At 41.1% G+C, this 27,392-nt stretch overlaps 1 protein-coding gene across 6 annotated transcripts in view; it reads left to right on the top strand.

The window, feature by feature from the left end:
• PRORP (protein only RNase P catalytic subunit) overlaps window positions 1–27,392 on the top strand; it is a 159,156-nt gene that overhangs the window by 104,425 nt on the left and 27,339 nt on the right. For 5 of the 6 annotated variants that reach the window (XM_073800553.1, XM_073800550.1, XM_019924030.3 and 2 more), the window contains 3 exons: window positions 19,508–19,656; window positions 22,375–22,570; window positions 23,751–24,058. In XM_073800553.1, coding sequence (XP_073656654.1) covers window positions 19,508–19,656; window positions 22,375–22,570; window positions 23,751–23,882 — 477 coding nt within the window. In that variant the 3' untranslated portion in view covers window positions 23,883–24,058. Of the gene's footprint in view, window positions 1–19,507; window positions 19,657–22,374; window positions 22,571–23,750; window positions 24,059–27,392 lie in introns of those variants that run through there. The other variant, XR_012329999.1, reaches the window with a different exon arrangement.

The raw sequence follows: 27,392 nt of genomic DNA, 5'->3' as shown, positions 1-27,392 counted from the left end.
TGGGCGGAAGACCTAAATAGACATTTCTCCAAAAAAGATATACACATTGCCAACAAACACATGAAAGAATGCTCAACATCACTAATCACTAGAGAAATGCAAATCAAAACTACAATGAGATATCATCTCACACCAGTCAGAATGGCCATCATCAAAAAATCTACGAACAATAAATGCTGGAGAGGGTGTGGAGAAAAGGGGACCCTCTTGCACTGTTGGTGAGAATGTAAATTGATACAACCACTATGGAGAACAATATGGAGGTTCCTAAAAAAACTAAAAATAGAACTACCATACGACCCAGAAATCCCATTACTGGGCATATACCCTGAGACAAACATAATTCAAAAAGAGTCATGTACCACAATGTTCATTCCAGCTCTGTTTACAATAGCCAGGACATGGTAGCAACCTAAGTGTCCATTGACAGATGAATGGATAAAGAAGATGTGGCACATATATACAATGGAATAAAAAGAAACGAAATTGAGTTATTTGTAGTGAGGTGGATGGACCTAGAGTCTGTCATACAGAGTGAAGTAAGTCAGAAAGAGAAAAACAAATACCATATGCTAACACATATATATGGAATGTAAAAAAAAAAAGTGGTCATGAAGAACCTAGGGGCAAGATGGGAATAAAGACGCAGACCTACTAGAGAATGGACTTGAGGACACGGGGAGGGGCAAGGGTAAGCTGGGACAAAGTGACAGAGTGGCATGGACATATATACGAAATGTAAAATAAATAGCTAGTGAGTAGCAGCCACATAGCACAGGGAGATCAGCTCGGTGCTTTGTGACCACCTAGAGGGGTGGGATAGGGAGGGTGGGAGGGAGACGCAAGAGGGAGGAGATATGGGGCTACATGTATATGTATAGCTGATTCACTTTTTTATAAAGCAGAAACTAACACAGCATTGTAAAGCAATTATACTCCAATAAAGATATTTTAAAAAAATCCTGTGAGATAACAGTGTATTCAGAAACAGACTTTTTTTCTTTTTTAACATAGTACTGCAGTGAACATTGTGGTACTTGACTCTTTTTGAATTATGGTTTTCTCAGGGTATATGCCCAGTAGTGGGATTGCTGGGTATAATGGTAGTTCTATTTTTAGTTTTTTAAGGAACCTCCATACTGTTCTCCATAGTGGCTGTATCAATTTACATTCCCATCAACAGTGCAAGAGGGTCCCCTTTTGTCCACACCCTCTCCAACATTTATTGTTTGTAGATTTTTTGATGATGGCCATTCTGACTGGTGTCAGGTGATACCTCATTGTAGTTTTGATTTGCATTTCTCTAGTGATTAGTGATGTTGAGCATCCTTTCATGTGTTTGTTGGCAATCTGTATATCTTCTTTGGAGAAATGTCTATTTAGGTGGTCTGCCCATTTTTGGATTGGATTGTTTGTTTTTTTGATATTGAGCTGCATGAGCTGCTTGTATATTTTGGAGATTAATCCTTTGTCAGTTGCTTCATTTGCAAATATTTTCTCCCATTCTGAGGGTTGTCTTTTCATCTTGTTTATGTTTTCCTTTGCTGTGCAAAAGCTTTGAAGTTTCATTAGGTCCCATTTGTTTATTTTTGGTTTTATTTCCATTTCTCTAGGAGGTGGGTCAAAAAGGATCTTGCTGTGATTTATGTCATAGAGTGTTCTGCCTATGTTTTCCTCTAAGTGTTTGATAGTGTCTGGCCTTACATTTACGTCTTTAATCCATTTTGAGTTTATTTTTGTGTATGGTGTTAGGGAGTGTTCTAATTTCATTCTTTTACATGTAGCTGTCCAGTTTTCCCAGCACCACTTATTGAAGAGGCTGTCTTTTCTCCATTGTACATTCTTGCCTCCTTTATCATAGATAAGGTGACCATATGTGCGTGGGTTTATCTCTAGGCTTTCCATCCTGTTCCATTGATCTATATTTCTGTTTTTGTGTCAGCACCATACTGTCTTTTTAGTGTAGCTTTGTAGTATAGTCTGAAGTCAGGGAGCCTGATTCCTCCAGCTCCATTTCTTTCTCAAAATTGCTTTGGCTATTTGGGGTCTTCTGTGTTTCCATAAAATTGTGAAATTTTTTGTTCTAGTTCAGTGAAAAATACCATTGGTAGTTTGATAGGGATTGTACTGAATCTGTAGATTGCTTTAGGTAGTATAATCATTTTCACAATGTTGATTCTTCCAATCCAAGAACATGGTATATCTCTCCATTTGTTTGTATCGTCCTTAATTTCTTTCATTGGTGTCTTATAGTTTTCTGTATACAGGTCTTTTGTCTCCTTAGGTAGGTTTATTCCTAGATATTTTATTCTTTTTGTTGCAATGGTACATGGGAGTGTTTGCTTAATTTCTCTTTCAGATTTTTCATCATTAGTGTATATGAATACAAGCGATTTCTGTGCATTAATTTTGTAACCTGCTACTTTACCAAATTCATTGATTAGCTCTAGTAGTTTTCTGGTAGCATCTTTAGGATTCTCAATGTATAGTATCATGTCATCTGCAAACAGTGACAGCTTTACTTCTTCTTTTCCGACTTGGATTCCCTTTATTTCTTTTTCTTCTCTGATTGCTGTGGCTAGGACTTCCAAAACTATGTTGAATAATAGTGATGAGAGTAGACAACCTTGTCTTGTTTCTGATCTTAGAGGAAATGGTTTCAGTTTTTCACCATTGAGACCAATGTTGGCTGTGGGTTTGTCATATATGGCCTTTATATGAGGTAAGTTCCCTCTATGCCTACTTTCTGGAGGGTTCTTATCATAAATGGGTGTTGAGTTTTGTGGTAAGCTTCTTCTGCATCTATTGAGATGATCATATGGTTTTTATCCTTCAGCTTGTTAACGTGGTTTATCACACTGATTGATTTACTTATATTGAAGAATCCTTGTATTCCTGGGATAAACCCCACTTGATCATGGTGTATGATCCTTTTAATGTGCTGTTGGATTCTGTTTGCTAATATTTTGTTGAGGATTTTTGCATCTATGTTCATCAGTGATATTGGCCTGTAGTGTTCTTTCTTTGTGACACCTTTGTCTGGTATTGGTATCAGGGTGATGGTGGCCTCATAGAATGAGTTTGGGTGTGTTCCTCCCTCTGCTATATTTTGGAAGAGTTTGAGAAGGATAGGCGTTAGCTCTTCTCTAAATGTTTGATAGAATTTGCCTGTGAAGCCACCTCGTCCTAGGCTTTTGGTTTTGTAAGATTTTTAATCACAGTCTCAATTTCAGTGCTTGTTATTGGTCTGTTTATATTTTCTGTTTCTTCCAGGTTCAGTCTCAGAAGGTTGTGCTTTCCTAAGAATTTGTCCATTTCTTCCAGGTTTTCCAGTTTATTGGCATGTAGTTGCTTGTAGTAATCCCTCATGATCCTTTGTATTTCTGCAGTGTCAGTTGTTATTCTCCTTTTTCATTTCTAATTCTATTAATTTGAGTCTTCTCCCTTTTTTTCTTGAAGAGTCTGGCTAATGGTTTATCAATTTTGTTTGTCTTCTCAAAGAACCAGCTTTTAGTTTTATTGATCTTTGCTATTGTTTCCTTCATTTCTTTTTCATTTATTTCTGATCTCTTTATGATTTCTTTCCTTCTGCTAACTTTGGGGGTTTGTTGTTCTTCTTTCTTTAATTGCTTTAGGTTGTTTATTTAAGATGTTTCTTGTTTCTTGAGGTAAGATTTTATTGCTATAAACTTCCCTCTTAGAACTTTTGCTGCTTTTGCTTAATCCCAGTTTTTGGATTGTCGTGTTTTCATTGCCATTTGTTTCTAGGTATGTTTTGATTTCCTCTTTGATTTCTTCAGTGATCTGTTGGTTATTTAATAGTATATTGTTTAGCCTCCATGTGTTTGTATTTTTTACAGATTTTTTCCTGTAATTGATATCTGGTCTCATAGCGTTGTGGTTGGAAAAGATACTTGATATCATTTCAATTTTCTTAAATTTACCAAGGCTTGATTTGTGACCCAAGATATGATCTATCCTGGAGAATGTTCCATGAGCACTTGAGAAGAAAGTGTATTCTGTTGTTTGTGGATGGATGTCCTATAAATATCAATTAAGTCCATCTTGTTTAATGTATCATTTAAAGCTTGTGTTTCCTTATTTACGTTCATTTTGGATGAGCTGTCCATTGGTGAAAGTGGGGTGTTAAAGTCCCCTACTATTGATTGTGTTACTGTTGATTTCCCCTTTTATGGCTATTAGCATTTGCCTTATGTATTGAGGTGCTCCTATGTTGGGTGCATAAATATTTACAATTGTTATATCTTCTTGGATTGATCCCTTGATCATTATGTAGTGTCCTTCTTTGCCTGTTGTAATAGTCTTTATTTTAAAGTCTATTTTGCCTGGTATGAGAATTGCTACTCCAGCTTTCTTTTGATTTCTATTTGCATGAAATATCTTTTTCCATCCCCTCACTTTCAGTCTGTATGTGTCCCTAGGTCTGAAGTGGGTCTCTTGTAGACAACATGTATACGGTTCTTGTTTTTGTATCCATTCAGCCAGTCTATGTCTTTTGGTTGGAGCATTTAATCCATTTACATTTAAGGTAGTTATCGATATGTATGTTCCTATTACCATTTTCTTAATTGTTTTGGGTTTGTTATTGTAGGTCTTTTCCTTCTCTTCTGTTTCCTGCCTAGAGAATTTCCTTTAGCATTTGTTGTAAAGCTGGTTTGGTGGTGCTGAATTCTCTTAACCTTTTGCTTGTCTGTAAAGGTTTTAATTTCTCTGTCAAATCTGAGTGAGATCCTTGCTGAGTAGGGTAATCTTGGTTGTAGGTTTTTCCCCTTCATCACTTTAAGTATGTCCTGCTACTCCCTTCTGGCTTGCAGAGTCTCTGCTGAAAGATCAGCTGTTAACCTTATGGGGCTTCCCTTGTGTGTTATTTGTTGTTTTTCCCTTGCTGCTTTGTTTTTCCTTTCTTTTTTTTTTTTTTTGCGGTACGTGGGCCTGTCACTGTTGTGGCCTCTCCCGTTGCGGAGCACAGGCTCCGGACGCACAGGCTCAGTGGCCATGGCTCACGGGCCTAGCCGCTCTGCAGCATGTAGGATCTTCCCAGACCGGGGCACGAACCTGTGTCCCCTGCATCGGCAGGCGGACTCTCAACCACTGTGCCACCAGGGAAGCCCTCCCTTGCTGCTTTTAATATGTTTTCTTTTTATTTGATTTTTGATAGTTTTGATTAATATGTGGCTTGGTGTGTGTCTCCTTGGATTTATCCTGTATGGGACTGTCTGTGCTTCCTGGACTTGGTTGACTGTTTCCTTTCCCATATTAGGGAAGTTTTCAACTATAATCTCTTCAAATATTTTCTCAGTCTTTTTCTTCTTCTGGGACCCCTATAATTTGAATGTTGGTGAATGTAGTGTTGTCCCAGAGGTCTCTGAGAGTGTCCTCAATTCTTTTCATTCTTTTTTCTTTATTCTGCTCTATGGTAGTTATTTCTACTATTTTATCTTCCTGGTCATTTATCCGTTCCTCTGCCTCAGTTATTCTGCTATTGATTCCTTCTACAGAATTTTTAATTTCATTTATTGTGTTGTTCATCATTGTTTGTTTGCTCTTTAGTTCTTCTAGGTTCTTGTTAAACGTTTCTTGTATTTTCTCCATTCTATTTCTAAGATTTTGGATCATCTTTACTATCATTACTCTAAATTCTTTTTCAGGTAGACTGCCTCTTTCCTCTTCATTTGTTAGATCTGGTGGATTTTTATCTTGCTCCTTTATCTGCTGTGTGTTTTTCTGTCTTCTCATTTTGCTTATCTTACTGTGTTTGGGGTCTCCTTTTTGCAGTCTGCAGGTTTGTAATTCCAGTTGTTTTTGGTGTCTGCTCCCAGTGGCTAAGATTGGTTCAGTGGGTTGTGTAGGCTTCCTGGTGGAGGGGACTAGTGCCTGTATTCTGGTGGATGAGCCTGGATCTTGTCTTTGTGTTGGGCAGGACCGCATCCGGTGGTGTGTTTTGGGGTGTCTGTGACCTTATTATGATTTTAGGCAGCCTCTCTGCTAATGGGTGCAGTTGTGTTCCTGTCCTGCTAGTTGTTTGGCATAGAGTGTCCAGCTCTGGAGCTTGCTCATTGTTGAGTGGAGCTGGGTCTTAGCGTTGAGATGGAGATCTCTGGGAGGGCTTTTGCTGTTTGATATTATGTGGATCCGGGAGGTCTCTGGTGGACCAATGTCCTGCACTTGGCTCTCCCTTCTCAGAGGCACAGGCCTGGCACATAGCCAGAGCACCAAGACCCTTTTGGGAGGTCAGAGGTCTTCTGCCAGTGTTCAGTAGGTGTTCTGTAGGAGTTGTTCCACATGTAGATGTATTTCTGATGCATTTGTGGGGAGGAAGGCGATTTCCACGTCTTAATCCTCTGCCATCTTGAAAGTCTCCCTTCCTTACAGAATTTTTATGAGAGGTTTTTTTGGGGGTTTTGCCTTCTCCTTTTGTAGTCTTCGCTTTTTCAGGTTTTTGTTTTCTTTAGTTGTTTTAGAGTCTAACATTTTGCAGGCTCTCCACAGCTGTCTGATAATTCTTGCTGTCTGCTTATGGTTCAAGATGATCTAAAGAGCTGATTGGAAGCTCTGACTGTGTAGGTGGGGCTTGTTGCAGTTGACTTCACCAGCCGGGTGAACTGGGTGGGTCATTTGTTGGGGAGTTCCCAATAATCAGAATCTTTAGGTTTTTTTTCCTTTTTCACTGGTCATATTCCCCAAAGGAGAGTTTTCAGTCCTCTGACTGCAGGGTAAAGGCCTTCCTGCCAGCGTTCTGAGGGCCAATCACGGGGGGAAAATCTGAGTTTCTCTGCGTTTTGCTTTCAATATGCATGCATTCACTTAATCTCTACTTTCAGCATGGTGATCACACTGTCACATGTGCTTGGTATGCCAGGCTAGATTTCCTCTGACTTACCACATCCTCGTAATGAATCTTCAGACTTCCCTCCCCTACCCCAGCAGGGGCAATATGGATGGGGGCAGGGGCACACAAATCTAGGAATCTAAATTTTCTTCAGCAGCTTTTACCTGATTCTCCTTAGTTAACCACACACCCCCATTTAGCCTCCCCCCTTTGCTTCTAGTTCTGGAGTCTTGAGAGGTTGGGTTGGATCTTAGCTGACCCATCTTCAAATTTGACTCCATTGGATCTGCAGGGTTGGTTACCACTTGTCTGTCTGCTTTCTAGCTTCCAGATTTTACTGATGTTGTCTCCCCTCTTATTCTCCATGTTTCTGTGGGTTTGTCATTTTAGAAAGACTCTGTTTTTTGGGAGTTTTATTGGGAGTTTTTTGGGAGTTTTATTGGGAGTTTCAAGTGGGATTAAGTTTAGATGCACATGTTCTTTTTGCCTTCTAAACCTGAACGTTTATGTTCTACTCAACATGTTGAGAGATAAACACAAAAATCACCCAAGTCTATGATAATACCAAAAGAATCTCTCTTTTCTTTCTCTTTTTAAATTTTATTCTCTTTCCTTTCCTTTTCCTTTTGTGTTGTTCTTTTTTCGGCGGGGGGGGGGGTGTTTGGGGGGGATCAGTAGGGCTTGGGAGGTCTAAATTTACTAATCCAGACTGTACTGTCTAATAATAGCTAATATTTATTGAATATTTTTCCATGTGCTTTGTATCTACATGCATTGAAATTAATCTCCATAATAAGCCAGTTTGTATCTCCATTTTACCAATGTTGAAACAGAGGTTCAAGAGGAAATGTAACAGAGGTCCACACAGCTCTGACCTCGTAGAACCAAAATTTGAACCCAGGCAGCTGGATGCTAAAGATTGTGCTCTTAATTACTATTACTATTTTATTACTTAATCACTATGCTATTAAATAGTAGATATAAATTGGAAAAGTCTCTTTTATGTCTCTATTAGTTTCGTTTACTGTGTAAACCCTTCTACTGTACAGATAGACAGCTTGGAACATTAACTGGAGATGTCCAAGGTATCTTTTATATACCTAGGTGTTTTATATGTTTTGAACTGACAGGGCTGTTCCAGAAAAAAAAGCAAATTGCTATAGTGTACAATTGTGTATGGCTCTGTACCAAGACAAAAGCTGTGTGAAGCAGTGCAGGCATGGAGAAGCTACACAAAATTTCAGTCCTCCAGAGCCCTACTTATCATATTCTTTCTCTTTTAGTCATTAAATGGTGGCTTATGAGCCTGAAAGTGTTTACATACTTTCCCAGTGTGAACAAATTATTCCCTGTACATGGACGGGATCTAGAACCCTAGGACCTAGGATGTTTTTAATTAACCTTTTTTTTTTTTTTTTTTTTTTTTGCGGTACGCGGGCCTCTCACTGTTGTGGCCTCTCCCATTACGGAGCACAGGCTCCGGACGCGCAGGCTCAGCGGCCATGACTCATGGGCCCAGCCGCTCCGCAGCATGTGGGGTCTTCCTGGACCGGGGCACGAACCCGTGTCCCCTGCATCGGCAGGCGGACTCTCAACCACTGCGCCACCAGGGAAGCCCTAATTAACCTTTAAAAGTGGAAATTAATATGCATCAGAATAAGTTAATTTAATCTTCCCGAAATTAGTTTTCAGTCTTCAAAATACTATCCTTTCCTGCCTCACAGTGATCAAGGAAACACAGATATTTTACACAAAAACTAAAAAGACCAAAGAATGCATGTAAATGTTTGGAGAAAAGTCACACCATGGGTCAGGAGCCAAATCTGCTGTCTTCTAGTCAGCTCTGACTCTCAGCTGGCTGGGGAAATCCATCCAGCTTAATGTTCTGAACATTTAGAAAATGTTTAATCATTTTCCAAAAGGCTGGATAACTGTGTGGATGCTAATGGCATAGACTGGAGAAGACATGGCAGGCAGGAAACACATCCCACACTTGACAGGATGTTCCCAAGTCAGGAAGGGCATTTCTCTTCCTTAGTAGAATTGTTTCATTGATTAAAGACAACATGAGATCATTGAAATCTCCCTAAAATATCAATGACTAACGAAAGCAGGATATAGGACACGGTGAGTCTCATATAAACCAGTGGGATCATTTATGACATCATAATAAAGTAGTAGTATTTTGTGTATATACTTTCTTCCAAGAGATTGAAAGAGCTTTAGACTCAGTCAGTCATCAGAGTTTTAAATCTGTGCTTAAAGCACATGGTCCCAGAGGTGGGAGCAGGACTCCAGCTCAGTGTCAGCCTCTCCTTTCTGGAACTATGCCACCAGGCTTATGAAATTTCCACTCCTTGAATACCACCCAGTGAAAGCTTCCCCCTCTCTCCTCACCCCAGCTTCTGCTGCTTCTCTAAAACACTTCCTTTTCTCACCTTCTTCCAATACTCCTATCTTCATTAAATGCTCATCTGGATCTTACACGGTATACAGCGCTTGAACAGTTCAGCAAGGAAATATCATTGACCTTTAAGTAAAGAGTGATATTTCTTCCTTCCACTCTCTCTGGCAAGCAGCAGTAACTCTCAAACGTAGAACTGAGACTGAGACTACCAGTGAGTAGCTGGCAGATGAAAACATGTGAGAGCCTTGAGCCACAACCTTGGTGAGTTTCCTGCACTCTCCTCCTTGGTGGCATTTCCAGAGGTACACAGAAAAATGGTGAATTCAGCATTCACTCAAGGACTATTTCTAAGACAGGGATTCTCTTTCCAAAACATAGTTCAAGAGAAAAGTGAAAGGAACAAAGACAAAGAAGAGAATGAAACTGGATATTAGCTTACCTGCAGCCTGTAGGAACATAGAAACAAGTAGAAAACTCCATTGTTCTAGTATAAGTTATGACTTCCCTTGTTTCTTCTGCTGTTAACTTTGTGGAATGCACAGTGCATTGGTTACAAACACTGTGTTTGTGGTCTTCTGAGTTTGACAACACTGCCTCCATAGAGTTCATCAATCATTGTGCCCTGAAGTGGTTTCATTTTGTCTTAGTTTGTAGGAAACAATTGTCAAAATTAATTAATGCATGAAAGAAAATGATCCAAAGAGTCTTTATTTTCTTTTCCTACTTTCTCTTGTCTGCCTTTGACTTAACACCATCATATCCTGAAAGACACCCAGACTCCAATAGGAAACCCCCCCGGACCATCCATCCTAGTTCACGCCCCATGTTGCCATGAGGTTGTCTTTAGTGAAGCAATAACATAAAAAGTGGACATGTGTTTCCTGGCTTTAGGGTTCCAAATGACCAGTGTGTAACTGGTGTGTAATCGGTATCTTTTCATGTTGGAACAATATGCAGGCTATTTGTGGTTGTTTTAAGAATTTCTCTTTAATTTTTTATGGAATTTTAAGTTTTTCTACTTATAAATAACTCAAAGTAGTCTCTTTAATGTCAACATTCTGTTTAAAATTAATCTGCTTTCCTTCCCCAGCTCAGGTGCTGAACTACAGGTGTGTGTGTGTGTGTGTGTGTGTGTGTGTGTGTGTGTGTGTAAAGAGGGGGCAGCTCAAAGATGAAATCACCTCATGTCCTCCTTGGTGTGAGCACTTGCATGGCTTTATCTGAGAAAAGTGAGGCCTCCAAAAGCTTAGACCCATCGAGTGCATGAGGCCTTGCTCCTCAAACATGCTACCTGGTTGCAATTTGCACCTATAACAGCTTCTAACTGTTTCCAGGGAGAATAATTTCTACTTTAATCAAGCTCCCCTTCTGTATCAGATCCTTTAAAGAAAACTATCCAGGGCTGAGTGCAAGAATCTTCAAACTTTCCTTGGTTCCTGAGAGCAAATGACACTCATTCATTTCACACATCGAATAGCAGCATCAGAAGCTGCCAGGGAATGACACTGGGTGCAGTGTCCACGGAGTGCTGGGCTCTAACAGCAGAAGAGAATTGGGGGGCTGCTCCTAAGGCTAAGATAAGTAGAGCTTCTCACAGTTCCCTCACTGATTCATTAAAGGGGGGCAGGGAGGTTGGACAGAAGGTGGAGAGACAGGTAGTTGAGGAAGGAAACAGACTTCAGCACTAAAATGCAGCCCCCCTGGGACCACCTTATCAAATAGACCCCTAGGTGTTTCCTGAAGTCATTAAAAGGAAGAGACATTGTTAGAAAGAGCCTGCCCTGAAAGCCAGGTGGTTTGGAGATCATTTCTCCAAAAATCTTTTCATTTTACAAATTGCGAGTGATGACATTTTACATGTTTGTTGATGATGACTTGATAAATGACAACGCTGTTAAGGAGGGTCGGGGGCACCTTATTCACATTTTAGAATTAAAGAGATCTGAACAAATAAATGAGATAGGAATTTGGAATTCCTGACTCAGGCCAGAACCCCAAACCACAGATCTTATACTATGTAAATACCAATTTGGACTGGTATCTTTAATAGTAAATAGAGTGATATTAGATGACTGATGTTTCCATTATGGTTCCACCTGGAAATGCCTTTTGACCAAATGTTTACGTGGAGCAAGGGGCAGCCAATCGATTGTTATCCCGATCATTATCCCACACTGCAGCCAGGATGCAGAGGGCTGTAAATCTCCCCATTGTCCCCGCTGCTGCCACCTCCAGCCTCGCCTGGGCTTTTGCGCTTTTACCTCCGCAGTCCGCTTGGCTCCCACTCCCAGTCTCGCGCCAGCTGCATCTCATCTGCGCCACAGGCAGCCCTCAAGCCTCCTCTACCACCCCCTCCAGCCTCCCTGGGCCACTGACTCACGTGTGGCACACAGAAAATGGAAGCTATCAGGAGAAATGACCTCACGTGTTGACGTAGTCACCGCACACAGGTGCACCAACCACGCAATCAAACCAACGAGCCTGTGCTCAAACTCACCTCGGTGCAAGAGGTATTCTCATTGCCTGTTCTCTAGATCTCCCCCTTTCTCAGAACCTTGTTCTCGCAATTATCCCTTCTATGCCTGTATCTTCAGCCTCTACCTTGCTATTGACTTTTTCTGACCAGAAGAGAAACATTCTCAAGTCTCTTCCATCTTAAAAAAACAAAAACAAAACCTCTTCCTTACTCAGTGAAGCTTCTGGAAGGTTGGAGGTTCTAAAGAGGCCACACCACTCAGTATCTGAAATGAAAAGCATAATTGATTGTGATTTTTGGTAAGCAAAAAAGAGCCGTGCTTGTAAGACAGTCTCTCTGGACAAAGCAGACTGCAGCTTTATATAGAGAGTTTAGGAAACCAAGTGAATTCGCCATCCTGCCCCCCATGGCATCATCAAAGTGCCGCCTCTGGGGTGCAGGCCATGTTTTGGTGTTTCTGTAGCGCTGATGCCTCATCTCGCCTTCCTTCTTGAAACGCTCCTTTTGGTCTTTCTGAGAGACTGGTCACTGTCTCCTGGTTCTCTTCTATCTCTCTGGCCATTCCTCAGCTTCCATTAATGGCTTTTCTTATAACTCTATCATTTAAGTAATAATATTCCTCAGTTTTCATTCTCTGCTCCTTTCCTTCTGAGTCTGTTAGACCTCTTCCATTTGCTGATGGCGCCTGCCCATATGTGTTTCCTGATGACTCCAAATCTTTATTTTATCTCAAAGCCCTCTCCTAAATGAGTCACCTGACTGGCTGCCCATTGGGCATCTCCCGCCTGGGGATATCACGAGCTCCACCTCTCATAGGCCCTGTCTTGCTGCCATCATCCATCCAGTTGTCCAACTCTTCTTTGGTTTATTCCTCTCCCTGTTTCCTACATTCAGTCAATGACTAAGTCTGATCAGTTCTGCTTTACTCACAGAGGGCTCCCTTCTCTCCATCCTTACTGCCAGCACCTCAGTTCTCATTATCTGTTACCTGAATTACTGCAGAAGCCCCCTTACTTGATCTCCCTATTCTAGTCCAGCCTTCTTGCAATCCACAATTTTGACCTCTCTAAATGGGTAGTCATGTCACGCTCCTGTTTAAATCCTTTGTTTTTCTCCACTACTTTTAGGTGGTAAAAGATTCCTTATCATGGTTTACACGGACCCCTGTGATCTGACCCCTACAGTCATTTCCAGCCTTATATCTCACACTCCCTGTGTCAACCTCCCACACTTCGGCGGTTCCCTGAATTCAGCACGCTAATAAAGAGCACCCACCTTCAACATGCTGCTTCTTGTCCTTGGAAACTCCCATTCCTTGCCCGGATTAATTCATCTGAAAACACAGCTCAGCCGTTGCTTCCTTTGTGGCGACTTCCCTGACCACTGTCCCTACCCCTGGTCTGATTTAAGTGCCCATTCTTTGTCCTCCTCCTTAGCACTTTTTACATCACATTACAGTCATTTGACTGCAACCTCCTGGAGGCTAGGGATAAATGTGTCTTTATATCGGTATCTGCATCCCCAGTACCCTCTGCCTAGTGACTGACAGAGAAGTTGTTCATTTTTGATGAATGAACTGACCTTTTCACTTTATCAGGGCCACAATTTTAAATGTACACATGCACACTCATACATACCAAAAAACCCTTGAATCTGATCAAGTCTCTAGGTCTAACTACCAATTTATAGGAAACATAGAAAGACTAGAGAATATGTTACATGATACCACAGGGATGCTGTTAGCAAAATCTAAATGTGGGAACTTCCATCAGACTAGCCTCTGCATTTCTTTAACTGCAGTCAAGCAATCGCAATGTATGGAGTTCTTTTAGATGCCGATTTTTAAAAAAAGTATGTAACCTAGAGAAATGTAAATAGTGATTGTATGTTTGATATTAAGGAATTATTGTTAATTTTTTTAGATGTGATAATGGTATTATGCTTATTTTTTTAAGAGTCCTTATATTTAGAAATACATTCTGACATATTCACAGTTGAAATGATATGATGTCTAGGATTTGTTTCAGAATAATCCGAGGCAGAAGTAGGTGTGGATAGAGATGAAATTGGATTGGCCATGACCTGATAATTATTGAAGCTGGGTGATGGGCACATCATGCTATTCTGCTTATTTTTGTTTGTATTTAAAATTTTCTGTAGTAAAACTTTTTATTGTGGTAAAACATGCGTAACGTACGATGTATCATTTTAACCATTTTCAAGTGTATGATTCAGTGGCATTAAGTACTTTACGTTGTTGTGCAACAATCCCCGTCATCCATCTCCAGAACTTCTTCATCTTCCCAGACTGAAACTCTGTACTCATTAAACAATAACTCCTTATTTCCCCTTCTCTGGCCCCTGGCAACCACCATTCTATTTTCTGTCTCTGTGAATTTGACTACTCTAGGTAACTCGTATAAATGAAATCATACAATATTCATCCTTTTGTGTCTGACTTACCGTCTTCAGGATTCATCCAAGACCAAACTGGGCCTTCATAGGAAGGATAAAGGAGTATGTGACAAATATCCATGTGTACAGAATGGTCGGTATCCTGGAAAAGGCCATCCTCCCCTTGAGACTCTGAACAGGGATTAGGCTTAAATGAGAGAGATGTGGAAGAGTTTCCTTGAGCTTAGGGCAGTCCTGATGACAGAAGCCAAGATCCACTCTGGGGGACTTCCGTGGTGGTGCAGTGGATAAGACTCCATGCTCTCTGGGGCTTCCCTGGTGGCGCAGTGGTTGAGAGTCCTCCTGCCGATGCAGGGGACACGGGTTCATGCCCCGGTCCAGGAAGATCCCACATGCCGCGGAGCGGCTGGGCCCGTGAGCCATGGCCGCTGGGCCTGTGCGTCCAGAGCCTGTGCTTCACAACGGGAGAGGCCACAACAGTGAGAGGCCTGCGTACCGCAAAAAAAAAAGACTCCATGCTCCCAATGCAGGGGCCCCGGGTTTGATCCCTGATCAAGGAACTAGATCCCACAGGCATGACACAACTAAGAGTTTGCATGCCACAACTAAGGAGCCCGTGTGCCACAACTAAGGAACTGGCAAGCCACAACCAAGGAGCCTGCCTGCTGCAACTAAGACCCGGTGCAAGCAAATAAATAAATACTAAAGGGAAAAAAAAAAAAAGATCCACTCTGGGATGTTCTCAACCTGGAGAACCCAGAGATGGTGAGGACAGTTCTGGACTTGCCTAAGGAGTCTGGAATCTGAGCCACACAGTAGAGCAAAATGCACAGTACAGCTGATTCTAGAGAATATTTAAAATTCCAAATTGATTCCAGAACTCTGGGTATTCAGTATCTCAAGGTTAAGCTGGAATCAGATCTCACCCACCTCCCCTCCCACATTGCTCCTTAAGATGTCTAAAGGATGATTCTCCAAAGACCAGAAGAGTAAAAACAAGTTGCAGCTTAATATTTGGTGCAAACATTTTCTGGTTTGGCTTCTATTCTAATTTGTTTTGTCTCTGGTAGGAATACATAAGAGGGTTTTTTTTTTTTTTAATTCATAAGTGACATTACTCATAAGTGACTTACTTTTGGTGTAAAACTTCTGAAAGGTAGTTCCTGAGCTTAGGGTAAAAATACAATTGGCAGAGCTACATGTGGTAGAAATAAGTGCATAGGGATGCTCAGGAAATAGAAAAGCTGCCTGAGAGGTGGGAGAGGCCAATGAGAGCAAGAGCTTTTCTGAGTAATCCTAAATAGCAAGTGTAACTTCCTCTCCCTATTCTTAACTTTTTACCTCCCCCTCTGCAGTCTCTGACATTTCCTGAGTTGTGTGGACTGTAGATCTTCAAAACTCTAAAGTCTTTGGGATTTGATGTCTACAGACATTAGAAGTTCTATGCCAGTTCTTCCAGCAAGATAGCTGTAATCAATATGCCTCGTATATAGGAATATTCATTACAGGATAAGTTCAGGAAGGAGGGTTTTGGAAACAACCCAAATATCCATCGACATGAATAGATAAACAAAATGTTGTATATACACACAATGGAATACTATTCAGGCTTAAAAAGGAATAAAATTCTGGTATGTGCTCTGTCTTTTAATTGATGTATTAAAACCCTTTATATTTTATGTTATTATTGATACGTTAGGGCTTACGCCTGCCATTTTGTTTTCTATCATCTCTGTTTTCTGTTTCTGTTTTATTTTTCCTGCCTTCCTGTGGGCTACTTTAACTTTTTTTAGAATTCCATTTTTATGTGTCTATAGTGGGTATTTTGTTTTGTTTTTTAATCATGTTTTTGAGTATACTCTTTGTATAGCTTTTTTTTTTTTTTTTTTTTTTTGCGGTACGTGGGCCTCTCACTGTTGTGGCCTCTCCCGTTGTGGAGCACAGGCTCCAGACGCTCAGGCTCAGCGGCCGTGGCTCACGGGCCCAACCGTTGCGCGGCATGTGGGATCTTCCCGGACCGGGGCGCGAACCTGTGTCCCCTTCATCGGCAGGTGGACTCTCAACCACTGCGCCACCAGGGAAGCCCCTGTATAGCATTTTTAATGGTTGCTCTAGGTATTACATGTGTATACACACACACACACACATATAACATTACAGTCTCCTGGTGTTATCACTCCAGCAGGTTTTCTGTGTTGCTAGACTGCGTCTTTTCTGGTCCTTTGGCTAGTGAGAACTGGCCTTCGTTGGTCTTTTTTTTTGTCTGCATCCATTGGCATTTCCAGGTTGCTGGCTTCTTGATCTCCAAGTATAGGATATATGAGGCAAAAAGGAAATCCAAGCAACACCAACATGTCATTCCTCACGTCCCAAGGTCCCTAGCCAGTCTACCTTTTTGTCTCTACTTTTCAAAGTCTTAGGTTTGTTTTATATATAACATCTGGGGTTTTAGTTGTACGTGGTGGAAGAAATAGGGAAAAGTACATCCACTCCATCTTCCCAGAAGTGGAAATTTCTCCCCATTTTATTTTTGATCTAACATAGAATTAAGGTGAATTTACTTTTTCTTTACTATTCTGAGTATACCTATGACTCTGACCCAGCCCACTGGACCCAGCCTTGGAATTTACCCCAGAGGAAGTAGACTCATAGCTAGATTGTCCACAGAATTTCAGGCAAGTGCCTCTATTCCATACACTCATCTTTCTTTCCTGTGTCTTTATTCTCCCTTGTTTGCATCATTCTCAGAGAGCTGCTACTAGTAGAGACCTCTCAGCCACAAGATGGTGCCTCAGAGTAGTTCAGGGTAAGCCTTTTCTGCTGGTCCTTGGGCCCCTACATTTAACTTAATATTAGTAAACGCAAGGCTATTTATCTAAGCCAAGGTATAAATGTGAAGACCCAATTGTGTTTTTCTTTAAGCCGTGTCTTCTCAAATGCATGGAATCAGTATCAAAAATTGGTTTTGTTTGATTTTTTTTTGTATCTTTACAATAACTTTGTGGGAATTCATATAGGAATTTTTAGAAAGCAATCGTCATTCCTCTTAATGAATCCAGTTGTCATTTTGTATCTGGGCTCGTTGAAAATAATCTGTAATCTCAGCATAGCTTTAATAAAGGAATGTTATAAATGCACTTTGAAGGAGATGCACTCTCAATGTCTTTTGGGGTGTTTGAATCCATGAACCAAACTTTTTTAGTGAAGATGTTTACTTTTAATTACTAACCCAACTTTTAAAATAGTGGCTTATAAGATTATGTAAAAATGCATGGAATAAATAGACTGGCAAAAACATGTTAGCAGTCTTTGGGTAGTGAGGTATGAGTGATTTCTTCTTTCACCTTCTTGTCTATATTTTTCAAGTTTTCAATAATGAGCTACTTTTATGAGATTAAAAATAGACGTAGGCATATTCCTCAGCTAATCAGAAAATGTTTATTAACCATCCAGTATATGTAGAGCCATCTTCCCAGGCTTGACAGTTGGGTAAGAAAATTATTAGGCACTCCCTCACTAAAGGCAGGGGCCATGTCTTCCAAAATTTTCTAAGCTGTGATACCTACCATGTGCCTTATACATAGAGAGGCCTGGGAAATAACTGTTGAATGAACACAGAAGCCATTATTCATAGCTTTGAAGGGAAGAATTTTATTTTACTGGTCATAAAGCTTTGGGTCAGAGTCCTCACACTGGTCTTGATACACTTCTCTGCTTGAGTATCAGCTCACATTCAGTGGCCAACTTGTGTCTATTCTGTCCTTTAATTCTAGAACTAAGAATTCATGATAATAAAACTCACTACTGTTTCCTAAAATAATAAGATTAGTAATGGAGTTGGATGGGCCAAAAAAATACATAAATCCAAAGCATTAAACGGTAATTTAAAAATTCAGCCCTTGTTAATTCATTATTAGACTAACAGGAGTCTGCATGTGTATTAGACATAACAGGTACTCAAGCAATATTTGACAACTGACCAAATAAATAAATGAAATTTTATTGATCAGAGAATTTTAAATAATATCCTGAAAGTCTACATGGGAAGAAATTTATGAGTAAGGGGAAGCTAGACTAAAGAAAATGCCTTTTCTAACCAAGACCCAAGAAAATTAAGGATTTCTTCAGTGACTTTCAACTTGTGATTTTCGTAGGCCCAGCAGTTGTTGTTTTCTTTTTAAAAAAATTTTTTTAAAATTTTATTTACTTTTGGCTGCGTTTTGTCTTCGTTGATGCACATGGGCTTTCTCTAGTTGCGGCGAGTAGGGGCTACTCTTGGTTGTGGTGTGCAGGCTTCTCATTGCGGTGGCTTCTCTTGTTGCAGAGCATGGGCTTTAGGGTACACGGGCTTCAGTAGTTGTGGTGCGTGGCTCAGTAGTTGTGGCACATGGGCTTTGTTGCTCCGCAGCATGTGGGATCTTCCCAGACCAGGGATCGAACCAGTGTCCCCTGCACTGGCAGGCAGATTCTTATCCACTGCACCACCAGGGAAGTCCCAGCCCAACAGTTTTTATAAATTACAGAACTTTTATACTTCTGATACACTATTATATAACTTAAGTTATAGTTTTTCATTAGCTTTTTACATATTATACTTAGTAATATCCATTAATAGCTTAGTGTAATAGGTTGTACATAAAAGTAATCTATGGACTTTTCCTTATGAAATAATGAATGTAAGCAAGCTCACCAAAGTACTAGATTTACTAAAAATCCCAGTGTAAACTTTTGAGAGGAGTTCATGTGCGCACAACACATGTGGAAAGTGGAGAGAATGGGGAGTAGATTCACTGAGTGGAAAATAAGCTAGAGAATGGAAATTGACAGACCTTTGGGAGGAAAAAGGGATTTCAGTGAAAGGTAGCAGTCTCAGCAGAGTCATGACATGGAAAAGTTGACTGAAAAGTCAGTATTCTGGCCATTTACAAACTTAAAAAAAAAAAGTAGAACACTTTACTCAAATGAAAGCCTATGCAGAATACCAATATATAAATACTGTATACAAAAGCTGAGCTGTTTGGGTTGAAACAAGGTTGGGAGTGTGTAGGAACCAAACCCCATCCTTCTTAGTCCCCCTGCCTCTATCCCCATGGACTCTAGGGAACACGGTCTATGCTTAGAAACCTCCCCAGGTATCCAGTGTAGCCTGGCCGGTGGGCAGGTGTTAGACATTAAGTTGTGACAAGGGAGCATTTTCCTCATGCTTATTTGCAAAGATGGACTGTTATTTTAAGGAATGTTTTCTCACCTCTTACCGGAAAAGACTATTTGACCATTGAGATTACCATCTGCAAGAATCAATCCCCTTACTTGAGATTCTTCCCTTGACCCTCTTGGGGACTGGCTTTGTGTTTTTTAGCTCTTAGATGTGGTCTCTCAACTAGCCAAGCAGAATCTTCACGTGCTGGTCCTGGGCCGGAAGCATATGTTAAAGCAGAATTCCCGGTGGAGGAAGGATGATATGGAAAAGGTGCAAAAGCAAGCCAGCTTTTTTTTTGCTGACAACATGTAGGTATTGAAGTTATTAAGTGAGTTACACTAGGCTCCAGTCATCTACTTGTTACCTATTTTTTGCCATTTTTAAAAGTGCGTGTGTGTGTACGTATGTATGTATGTATATATATATTCAGCCTCATTCCAAAAAAAAAAATTTAAGACAGCTTACAAAAATATAGTTTTTACAGCAGGATAAACTTAGATGAGGAAATCAGGTTAAAGGAGAAATAAGTTAAAGCCCAAAATGAGATTAGTACACAGAATGCATGCCATAAATTCCTAAATAGATCATTTAACAAATATTTTACAAATACGAGCACCTTCTGTGTTCTTGGAGAAACAGCAGTGAACAAGACCAAGGCCCTGCCCTCTTGTGACTTAACAGTAAACAAATAAACAGGTAATGTAATTCCAGGCAGTGATTAAAGCTGTGAAGACCATGAAGCAGAGTAAGGAGCTGGAAGGGGACTAGGTCGGGGATAGGTCAGAGGGGAGTGGAAAAAGCCTTTGGGAGGGGGCAGATCTGAAGGGAACGAGTGAGTCATTTGAGAAAGGGGGAAGGGTGGTGGGAAGAAGCTACCAGGCAGAGGGAACAGCAAGTGTTGAAAAGGGCCTGAGGCAGGAATGAGGAAGGCTGGCAGGCCAGTGTGGATGGGCTGGGGGCAGCAAGAGGGAAGGTAGTCAGTTCTGAGGTCCGAGAAAAGGCAGGGACCACATTGCAGAGTTCCTCGTGGGCTGTGGATTTTATTCTCAATGTAAAGGGAATGTTGCTATGAACTACAGCTTCCCAGGAAGCCAAAGGAACATGGAAAACATGGTCAGCGACAAAATATACAGTGTCCACAGAGTATGAAAAAGCAGCTGATCGGAAGGAGCACAGATCCACAACAGCACGTATTAACTTTCAGCATGCGTTTAGGTTTTCACACTGTTCATGCCGACAAAGGTTTACTTCCAACTTTGCACGGATAATGAGCGCACCTCAGCCCCACGTCTAGGTTTCATTAGATTGAATGTTATAACTTCAAGGTTTGTCAGTATTCCCCAAATCATTTCTTCTTAAAAAGGTCAAATGGGGGAATTCCCTGGCAGTCCACTGGGTAGGACTCGGCACTCACTGCTGTGGCCCAGGTTCAATCCCTGGTCGGGGAACTAAGAATCCTGCAGGCTGCACAGCGCGTTCCCCTCCTCCCCCGAAAAGAAAGGTCAAATGGCATTCAGTGCACAAAGCTGGAAGCTAACCCCTGCTTCAGATCCCAAACCAAATCCCATTTTTCTTTAGCTAAGCCCTTTTATTTATTCATGGGAGGGGGGTGCTTCCATCTCTCCAGGACTATAAGACAATAATAATGCTCTTCATGCAGTCACCTTAGGCAATACTGGGTAAACCTTAAGAGCGCAGGCTTGAGAATGAATCCACCCAGGTTTAAATCATGGCCCTGCCGCTTCCTGTCTGGGAAGGCGTTTCCCTTCTCTCTGTTTTCTTTTCTTCATATGCAACCCTCATGAGGATTAAATGAGAAGATAACTTGCAAATCATACAGCACCAAGTACATGGCAGGTGTGTATGTTTATTGCTGTCACCATCATCATTATTCTTCTTAGGTGGAAGAACTGGATAAATGCAATGTTATAACCAAGAAGCCTGTTGGAAATTGGTCTCATGTTTGGTTTGGAGCCTGTATTTATGCATACACTGAAGTTCCCAACCCGGTTGTAAAGATTGACTCAGGGACATTCTATGGCTTTGGATTTGAGTATTTACATTTGTAACATTAACTCTGTTTTCCATTAATGTGCCGAAGAAGCCTGTTCAACCACGCGGTAGAGAGAGCAGTATAGTGAATCCCCACGTGGCTGTCGCCCCGCTCCAACAGTCAACATCATTTGTTAACCTTGCTCCATACAACCTCCACATGTTTTCTCTTTTCTTTTCCTCTCTCTTTTTCCTGGAGATTTTTCAGACAGATCCCAGTTGTTTTATCATTTCACTTGAAATACGTCAGTATAAGGTAAACTTTAAAGGGTCCACTTCGGGTCATTTGGATCAAGGCATAGGGCTTATCACATGTTGCTGTCCAGATCTCCTGAGCCAAGGTAGCCACCACTGTTTCTACAGCACATGTATTCAAGTGGTCAGCGCTGATGTTGAGGGCCCATTGGCGGCTTTGTGCTCCTGGCTCTTCTCAAGTTGGAGATGCCTTTGGGTGCTGATCTACAGCAGGATGTGTAGATGTGCAGGATGACTACCCAGAAGCTGCTTGGGGATAACCAGTTTCCGCTTTGAGGTCAGCCCCTTACTTTTGCAAGAAATTTTCATCCTGCCCTGTTAGTATTATGAATTTGAGTGAGGAAAGGAGATGGGGAAAGGTGTGCACTGTGGTGGATGAAGCAGATAGGAAACACACCCTGGGAACACAGAGACCCAGCTTTTGAGTATGAAGAGAGAATTACTGTTAGAGTCCTCCATTCAGGTGGAAGAGCCCAGTTGAGCTGCTAAGAATCCCTAGCATTAGCATTCCTTTCCCCTTAGCCTTCCATCTGTATTCTAGATAGTGTTGTCTACCAGCTAGGACTTGCAGGCGGCTCTTACGTATCACTGAGATCATGTCAGTTAAGAAAGCAGAACACTTCTGAGGAAAGCGAGTAAGAAAACAGCATGGTGAAGAATGCTGTTCTTTGCCTCTTTGGGTGTGTGCTTGACTGTGTTCTTTCTTATGCCTGACTCAGCTCAGAGGACGATCCATTCCTTCTGTATGCCACACTGCACTCGGGGGACCACTGCAAGTTTATCACAAAAGATCTGATGCGGGACCACAAGGCCTGTCTGCCTGATGCCAAGACCCAACGCCTGTTCTTTAAGTGGCAGCAGGGACATCAGCTGGCAATTGTTAGTAGGCATCCGGGATCAAAAATAACATTTCAGGTATGTTACCTGTTCTCTACATAATGTCAGCAGAGCCAAGTAGATAGTAAGAATGCGGCATAGTCAAAGAATGTTGCAACTAGTTCTCAGTGTTTTATTTTACTTTTAAATATTGATTGATTGACTGATTGATGTATTTGGCTGCGCTGGGTCTTAGTGGTGGCATGCATGCAGGATCTAGTTCCCTGACCAGGGATCGAACCCAGGCCCCATGCATTGGGAGCACAGAGTCTTAACCACTGGACCACCCGGGAAGTCCCTCAATGTTTTATTTTTCTCAGCTTTAGTTTGGTATTTGGAATTACCCAGATCCTAGAAACACAGAGTCTGCCAGAGCAAAGTTTTCATAGGCCAACCCCACGTTAATTGACATATTGAAAACACCTGGAATGTCATCAGTTGTGACATCAGTTATGTCATCAATTATAAATCCTCATATGTGTTTTTTATCCTCCTGTTTATTTGCAGTAGCTCAAAATTCCTTATTCCTTATGGTTCATCATAAGTTCTATTTCTGCTAAATAACTCCTTTTTCCTGTTTAATCCACTGCTGTGGCACAGTCTCAATTGAGTTCTTTTTTGATTCTAGTTTAAATACCTGTAAGTACAAGGATTCCTCCTGTGTGAAAGCAAAGGGAGAAAATCTAAAGGCGAGTTACTACAGAAAAATACACTAGCCAATGATAAATATGGTCCAGTGGTCAAAAAATATGTAAAACAACATTTATAGGAAATATGGTATCAAATTACCACAGAGATACAGTCACTAACAGTTCTGTTAGTTTCGAGCGTACAGCAAAGTGATTCAGTTATACATATATGTGTGTGTGTATATATATATATATATATATATTCTTTTTCAGATTCTTTTCCATTATAGGTTATTACAAAATATTGAGTATAGTTCCCTGTGCTATACCGTAGGTCCTTGTTGTTTACCTGTTTTACATATAGTAGTGTGTATGTGTCAATCCCAACTCCTAATTTATCCCACCCCCTACGGCCCCCCACCCCCGGCATTCATCTTCACAGAATTAGCTGCTCTTTCAAAATCCATTGTTAAGTAAGACAGAGAATACATCTCTGAAGCAAACTGAGAAGCTGTCAGAAGAGAAAGGGAAATGGCTAGGTATTCCTTTAGTGTTGTTCTCAATGTGTGGTTCCTTTTTAAATTCAACAGCATATTCTCATCTATGACACCGTGGTGCAAACAACGGGAGACTCGTGGCACATACCTTATGATGACGACGTGGTGGAAAGATATTCCTACGAAGTGCCAACCAAATGGCTTTGCCTTCACCGGAAGACATAAAGACTCTTACCCCCATGCTAAACTTGTGTTTGGGTGTCCTCCTGGTTGACATCAGAGCTCTTAAGTTGATGGTTGATGCTTGTTTAGAGCATTGCTTCTGTCCTGTCTGATCCAGTTTGTCCTGTTTGGTCCAGTTGGTTTGCATATCAATAAATTGATTTTTTAATTAAATAAGATATATCTTTTCATAACTGGTTGCATTTTTCCCCCTAACATTTGTTAGGATTTGAGGCTTATCCAAAGTTGGGGAACTTGGTGCAGAGTGATACCTACCTTTCTCCTATTGAGCCAGCTATTCCGCTTACTTGGGCAACAGGGTCTTCTGGTATCCATTTTGCTACCCTTCCAGGTCCACCAATAGCAGAACCAATCCATCTGGCCCTGGGCTCTGGGTTGTTTGTAAACCATTTCTCCATTTCTGATATCATCTCATCCTCTCATGTTATCTCCTTCCCACACTGAATCACTTGTGGTCCTCTCTGATGAGCTGGCCCAGATGTCAGAGGTGTATTAGCAACTTCTACTTATCACCCAATGATTTGGGTTGGAGGAAAGGGGGCAATTCCTTCTCTTTAGATTATGAATGTTTCTTCTTCATCCTATAATGCCTTTTCCAGACTAATTCAACATTTTGTGAACACTGTTAATTCCATCACTTGGTATGAGGGCTTTCTAAAGTATATAGATTATTTTCATTTTATCAAGTTTGACTTACTTTACCAAAGTGAGTAAGTTGTTGCCTCTCTGTTTTACTCCCTTGATAGGCAGCTTATATCTTGATTTTAGCTGAAAATATTCGTGTCTGTAACACTTCATAACAGTTCTTTCCTTACTCATACGTACTATACAATTTGATATTCAAGAGCAGACAAAACCAGTCTATGGTGATAAAAATCAGAATACTAGTTGCCTGAGGAAAAGGGCACAAGAGAATTTTGTGGGGGTGATGGAAAGTTCTGAGTGGTGCTGACATAGGTGTATGTATGTATTAGATTCATCACACTAAACACTTAAAATTGATGCATTTACAACAACGTAACTGAAAAAAGTATGTTAGCATAAAAGTTATTTACATGAAAAAACAATGACTTCATTTATATCAAACAATGTACATGGATATAAGTAAGGTGTGTATTATGCACAGAGAGACAATCCAGGAAAAACAGAGGAGGGGATGTTTTACCTCCTTACGCCATTGTTGGAGTCAACACTGCTGCCCCCTAGAGGAAGGGGCTCTCCAGACAAGTGCCTGGTAAATTGAGGGCATTGAAAGATGCTGAGAATCGGAAAGCTCTCATAAATCCAACCTGTTTATTTTCTAGATTTCATGAACTACCTACTTAGAACACTGTGCTTGCAGCGAGCTAAAACTTTTTTTAAGAAACTACCCTAGTTTTAAGAAAATTAGGAAAGAAAGCATTTGTTAAATAAGCTTGTCTAAAAGCTTAATGCAAATTCCTCACAAGTTGCTCTAGAGATGGGAGAGGATACAAAAAGAATCGTAGAACTTCAGAGCAGGAGTGAACCTTGAAGAACATAAAGTCCAACAGTCGCATTTTATAGAGCAGGAATAGACCCAGGAAGATGCAATGGCTCCCTTGGATCCCACAGCTAGTTAGTAGAGACATTTCAACCATAACCCAGCTCTTCTGATTCTCAAGTCAAATAGTCTTTCTTCTACTGTACACTGTAACTTAGACTAGAGTAGTTCATAAAAACTCAGACAGACTGAATGGTAGAGCATCCGGTATGTAGATTTAGAAACTTTGTTAGCCACATAAGAGAAAGTGGGGAGAATGAGAGGAAGGGAACAGGCAGGACGACCTCTTCAAGGGCCCACGTTTCCATGGTGGCTCATCAGGGTAGAAAATTGGGTTAGAGAAACTACATTATTTTTGAACTCTTTAATACCATTCCAAAACAAAACCCTAATTTCTGCTTGAGGTAAATTGAGGTGCATCTGTCACTTGTCCGGGAGCAGGGCAATTCTAGGGCGCTCAGAATCAATCGCACTGACACGGGACCTTGGAGAGTTCAGGGATTCTCTGAATGGAGGCAGCTGGTACCCAACACTTAGGCTGCCTTTTGTATTCTGATCACCTGAGTGAGACAAAAGCTACCTGTCTAATTCAAGGTCCCAGACACAGTGGGAAGAAGGAATTCTTTAAAAACCTGTGCCCTGGATTGAGAGTATCTTTAAAGTTGGCCAGCCATGAACAATGAAAGCTTTGAAAGGGCACTGACTCTGCCACTGAAAAGTATGTCTCAAATGCTTTGTGCTTCCCTCTGGCATGCTCCTGAATTTATGCTCTCTTTTCCTCCTGCTGTTCTCAGACCCAGTAAAGAGAAAATCACAAAGGAGAAGCCTGAGCTCATTCTCCCAGGGCTCCGCTGGGACTACCTCACCTCAGGTGCCTTGTTCTTCACATTAAATGAATTTTTCTCTTCAAGTTTGCACTTGAATATAATTACTGCTTCCCTGTTCCTTTAGCAGGTTTCTTGCTCTTTAAAAAAACTGTCCTAAGGTGCTATAAAATGCATATGTGTTCACGTTAGATTTCTTTTTCCCTGATAGCTTCATTCTAGAGCAGGCATGGAAAGGAAGGGTATGTTATGTAGGCACCTGAATTCTGGCCTATCATGGTGAGTCTTATCTTTGCTAAAAATCAAAATTATTCGGGATACTTGAGGGCAAAGCTAAATGAAGTGTAGATCAGGTACTTTGCCCATCCTTCAGCAACTTGGAATTTCTAGAGTGAGGAACATCTAAGGGAATGCTTGTGGGAATGACTGGGAGTGGAGGAACATAGACCACTCTGATGAAATTGTGGGATTTGGATTTGGGTTCTTTCAGGGCTGGGACTTAAGCAGAACTAAGAGTTCTTAGTAAGTGGGACAAGGCAGCTGCTGGAGCCTCCTATAACCCCAGGGTGACAGTAGGGTTGCCAGATAAAATACGGTCTCCCAAATAAATTTGAATTTCAGATAAATGACAATTTTTTGTATAAGCACGTCGCAAGTATTGCAGGGATATACTTACACTAAAAATATTCACTGCCTATCTAAGATTCACAATTAACAGGGCCGCCTATATTTTTATTTGCTACATCTGGCAACCCTAGGTGGGAATTAGCTGGGAAATGAGGGGTAGTGGGAAATGAGGCATCTCTAAAGCCCACAGCCCTACAGGAGGCCGGAGGGGAACAAGGATAAGAAAGGATCTAAGGGACTTCCCTGGTGGCACAGTGGTTAAGAATCCACCTGCCAGTGCAGGGGACACGGGTTCGATCCCTGGTCTGGGAAGATCCTACATGCCACGGAGCAACTAAGCCTGTGCTCCACAACTACTGAAGCCCACGCGCCTAGAGCCTATGCTCCGCAACGAGATAAGCCACCACAATGAGAAGCCCATGCACTGCAACAAAGAGCCTGCGTGCAGCAACGAAGACCCAGTGCAGCCAAAAATAAATAAATAAATAAATAAAATAAAAAAAGAAAGGATGTGAGTAA

This window comes from Tursiops truncatus, chromosome 2 (genome assembly GCF_011762595.2).
Source record: "Tursiops truncatus isolate mTurTru1 chromosome 2, mTurTru1.mat.Y, whole genome shotgun sequence".
NCBI lineage: Eukaryota > Metazoa > Chordata > Mammalia > Artiodactyla > Delphinidae > Tursiops > Tursiops truncatus.
Note: the sequence above shows the minus strand (reverse complement) of the source record. Positions and strands in the feature narration are given on the sequence as shown.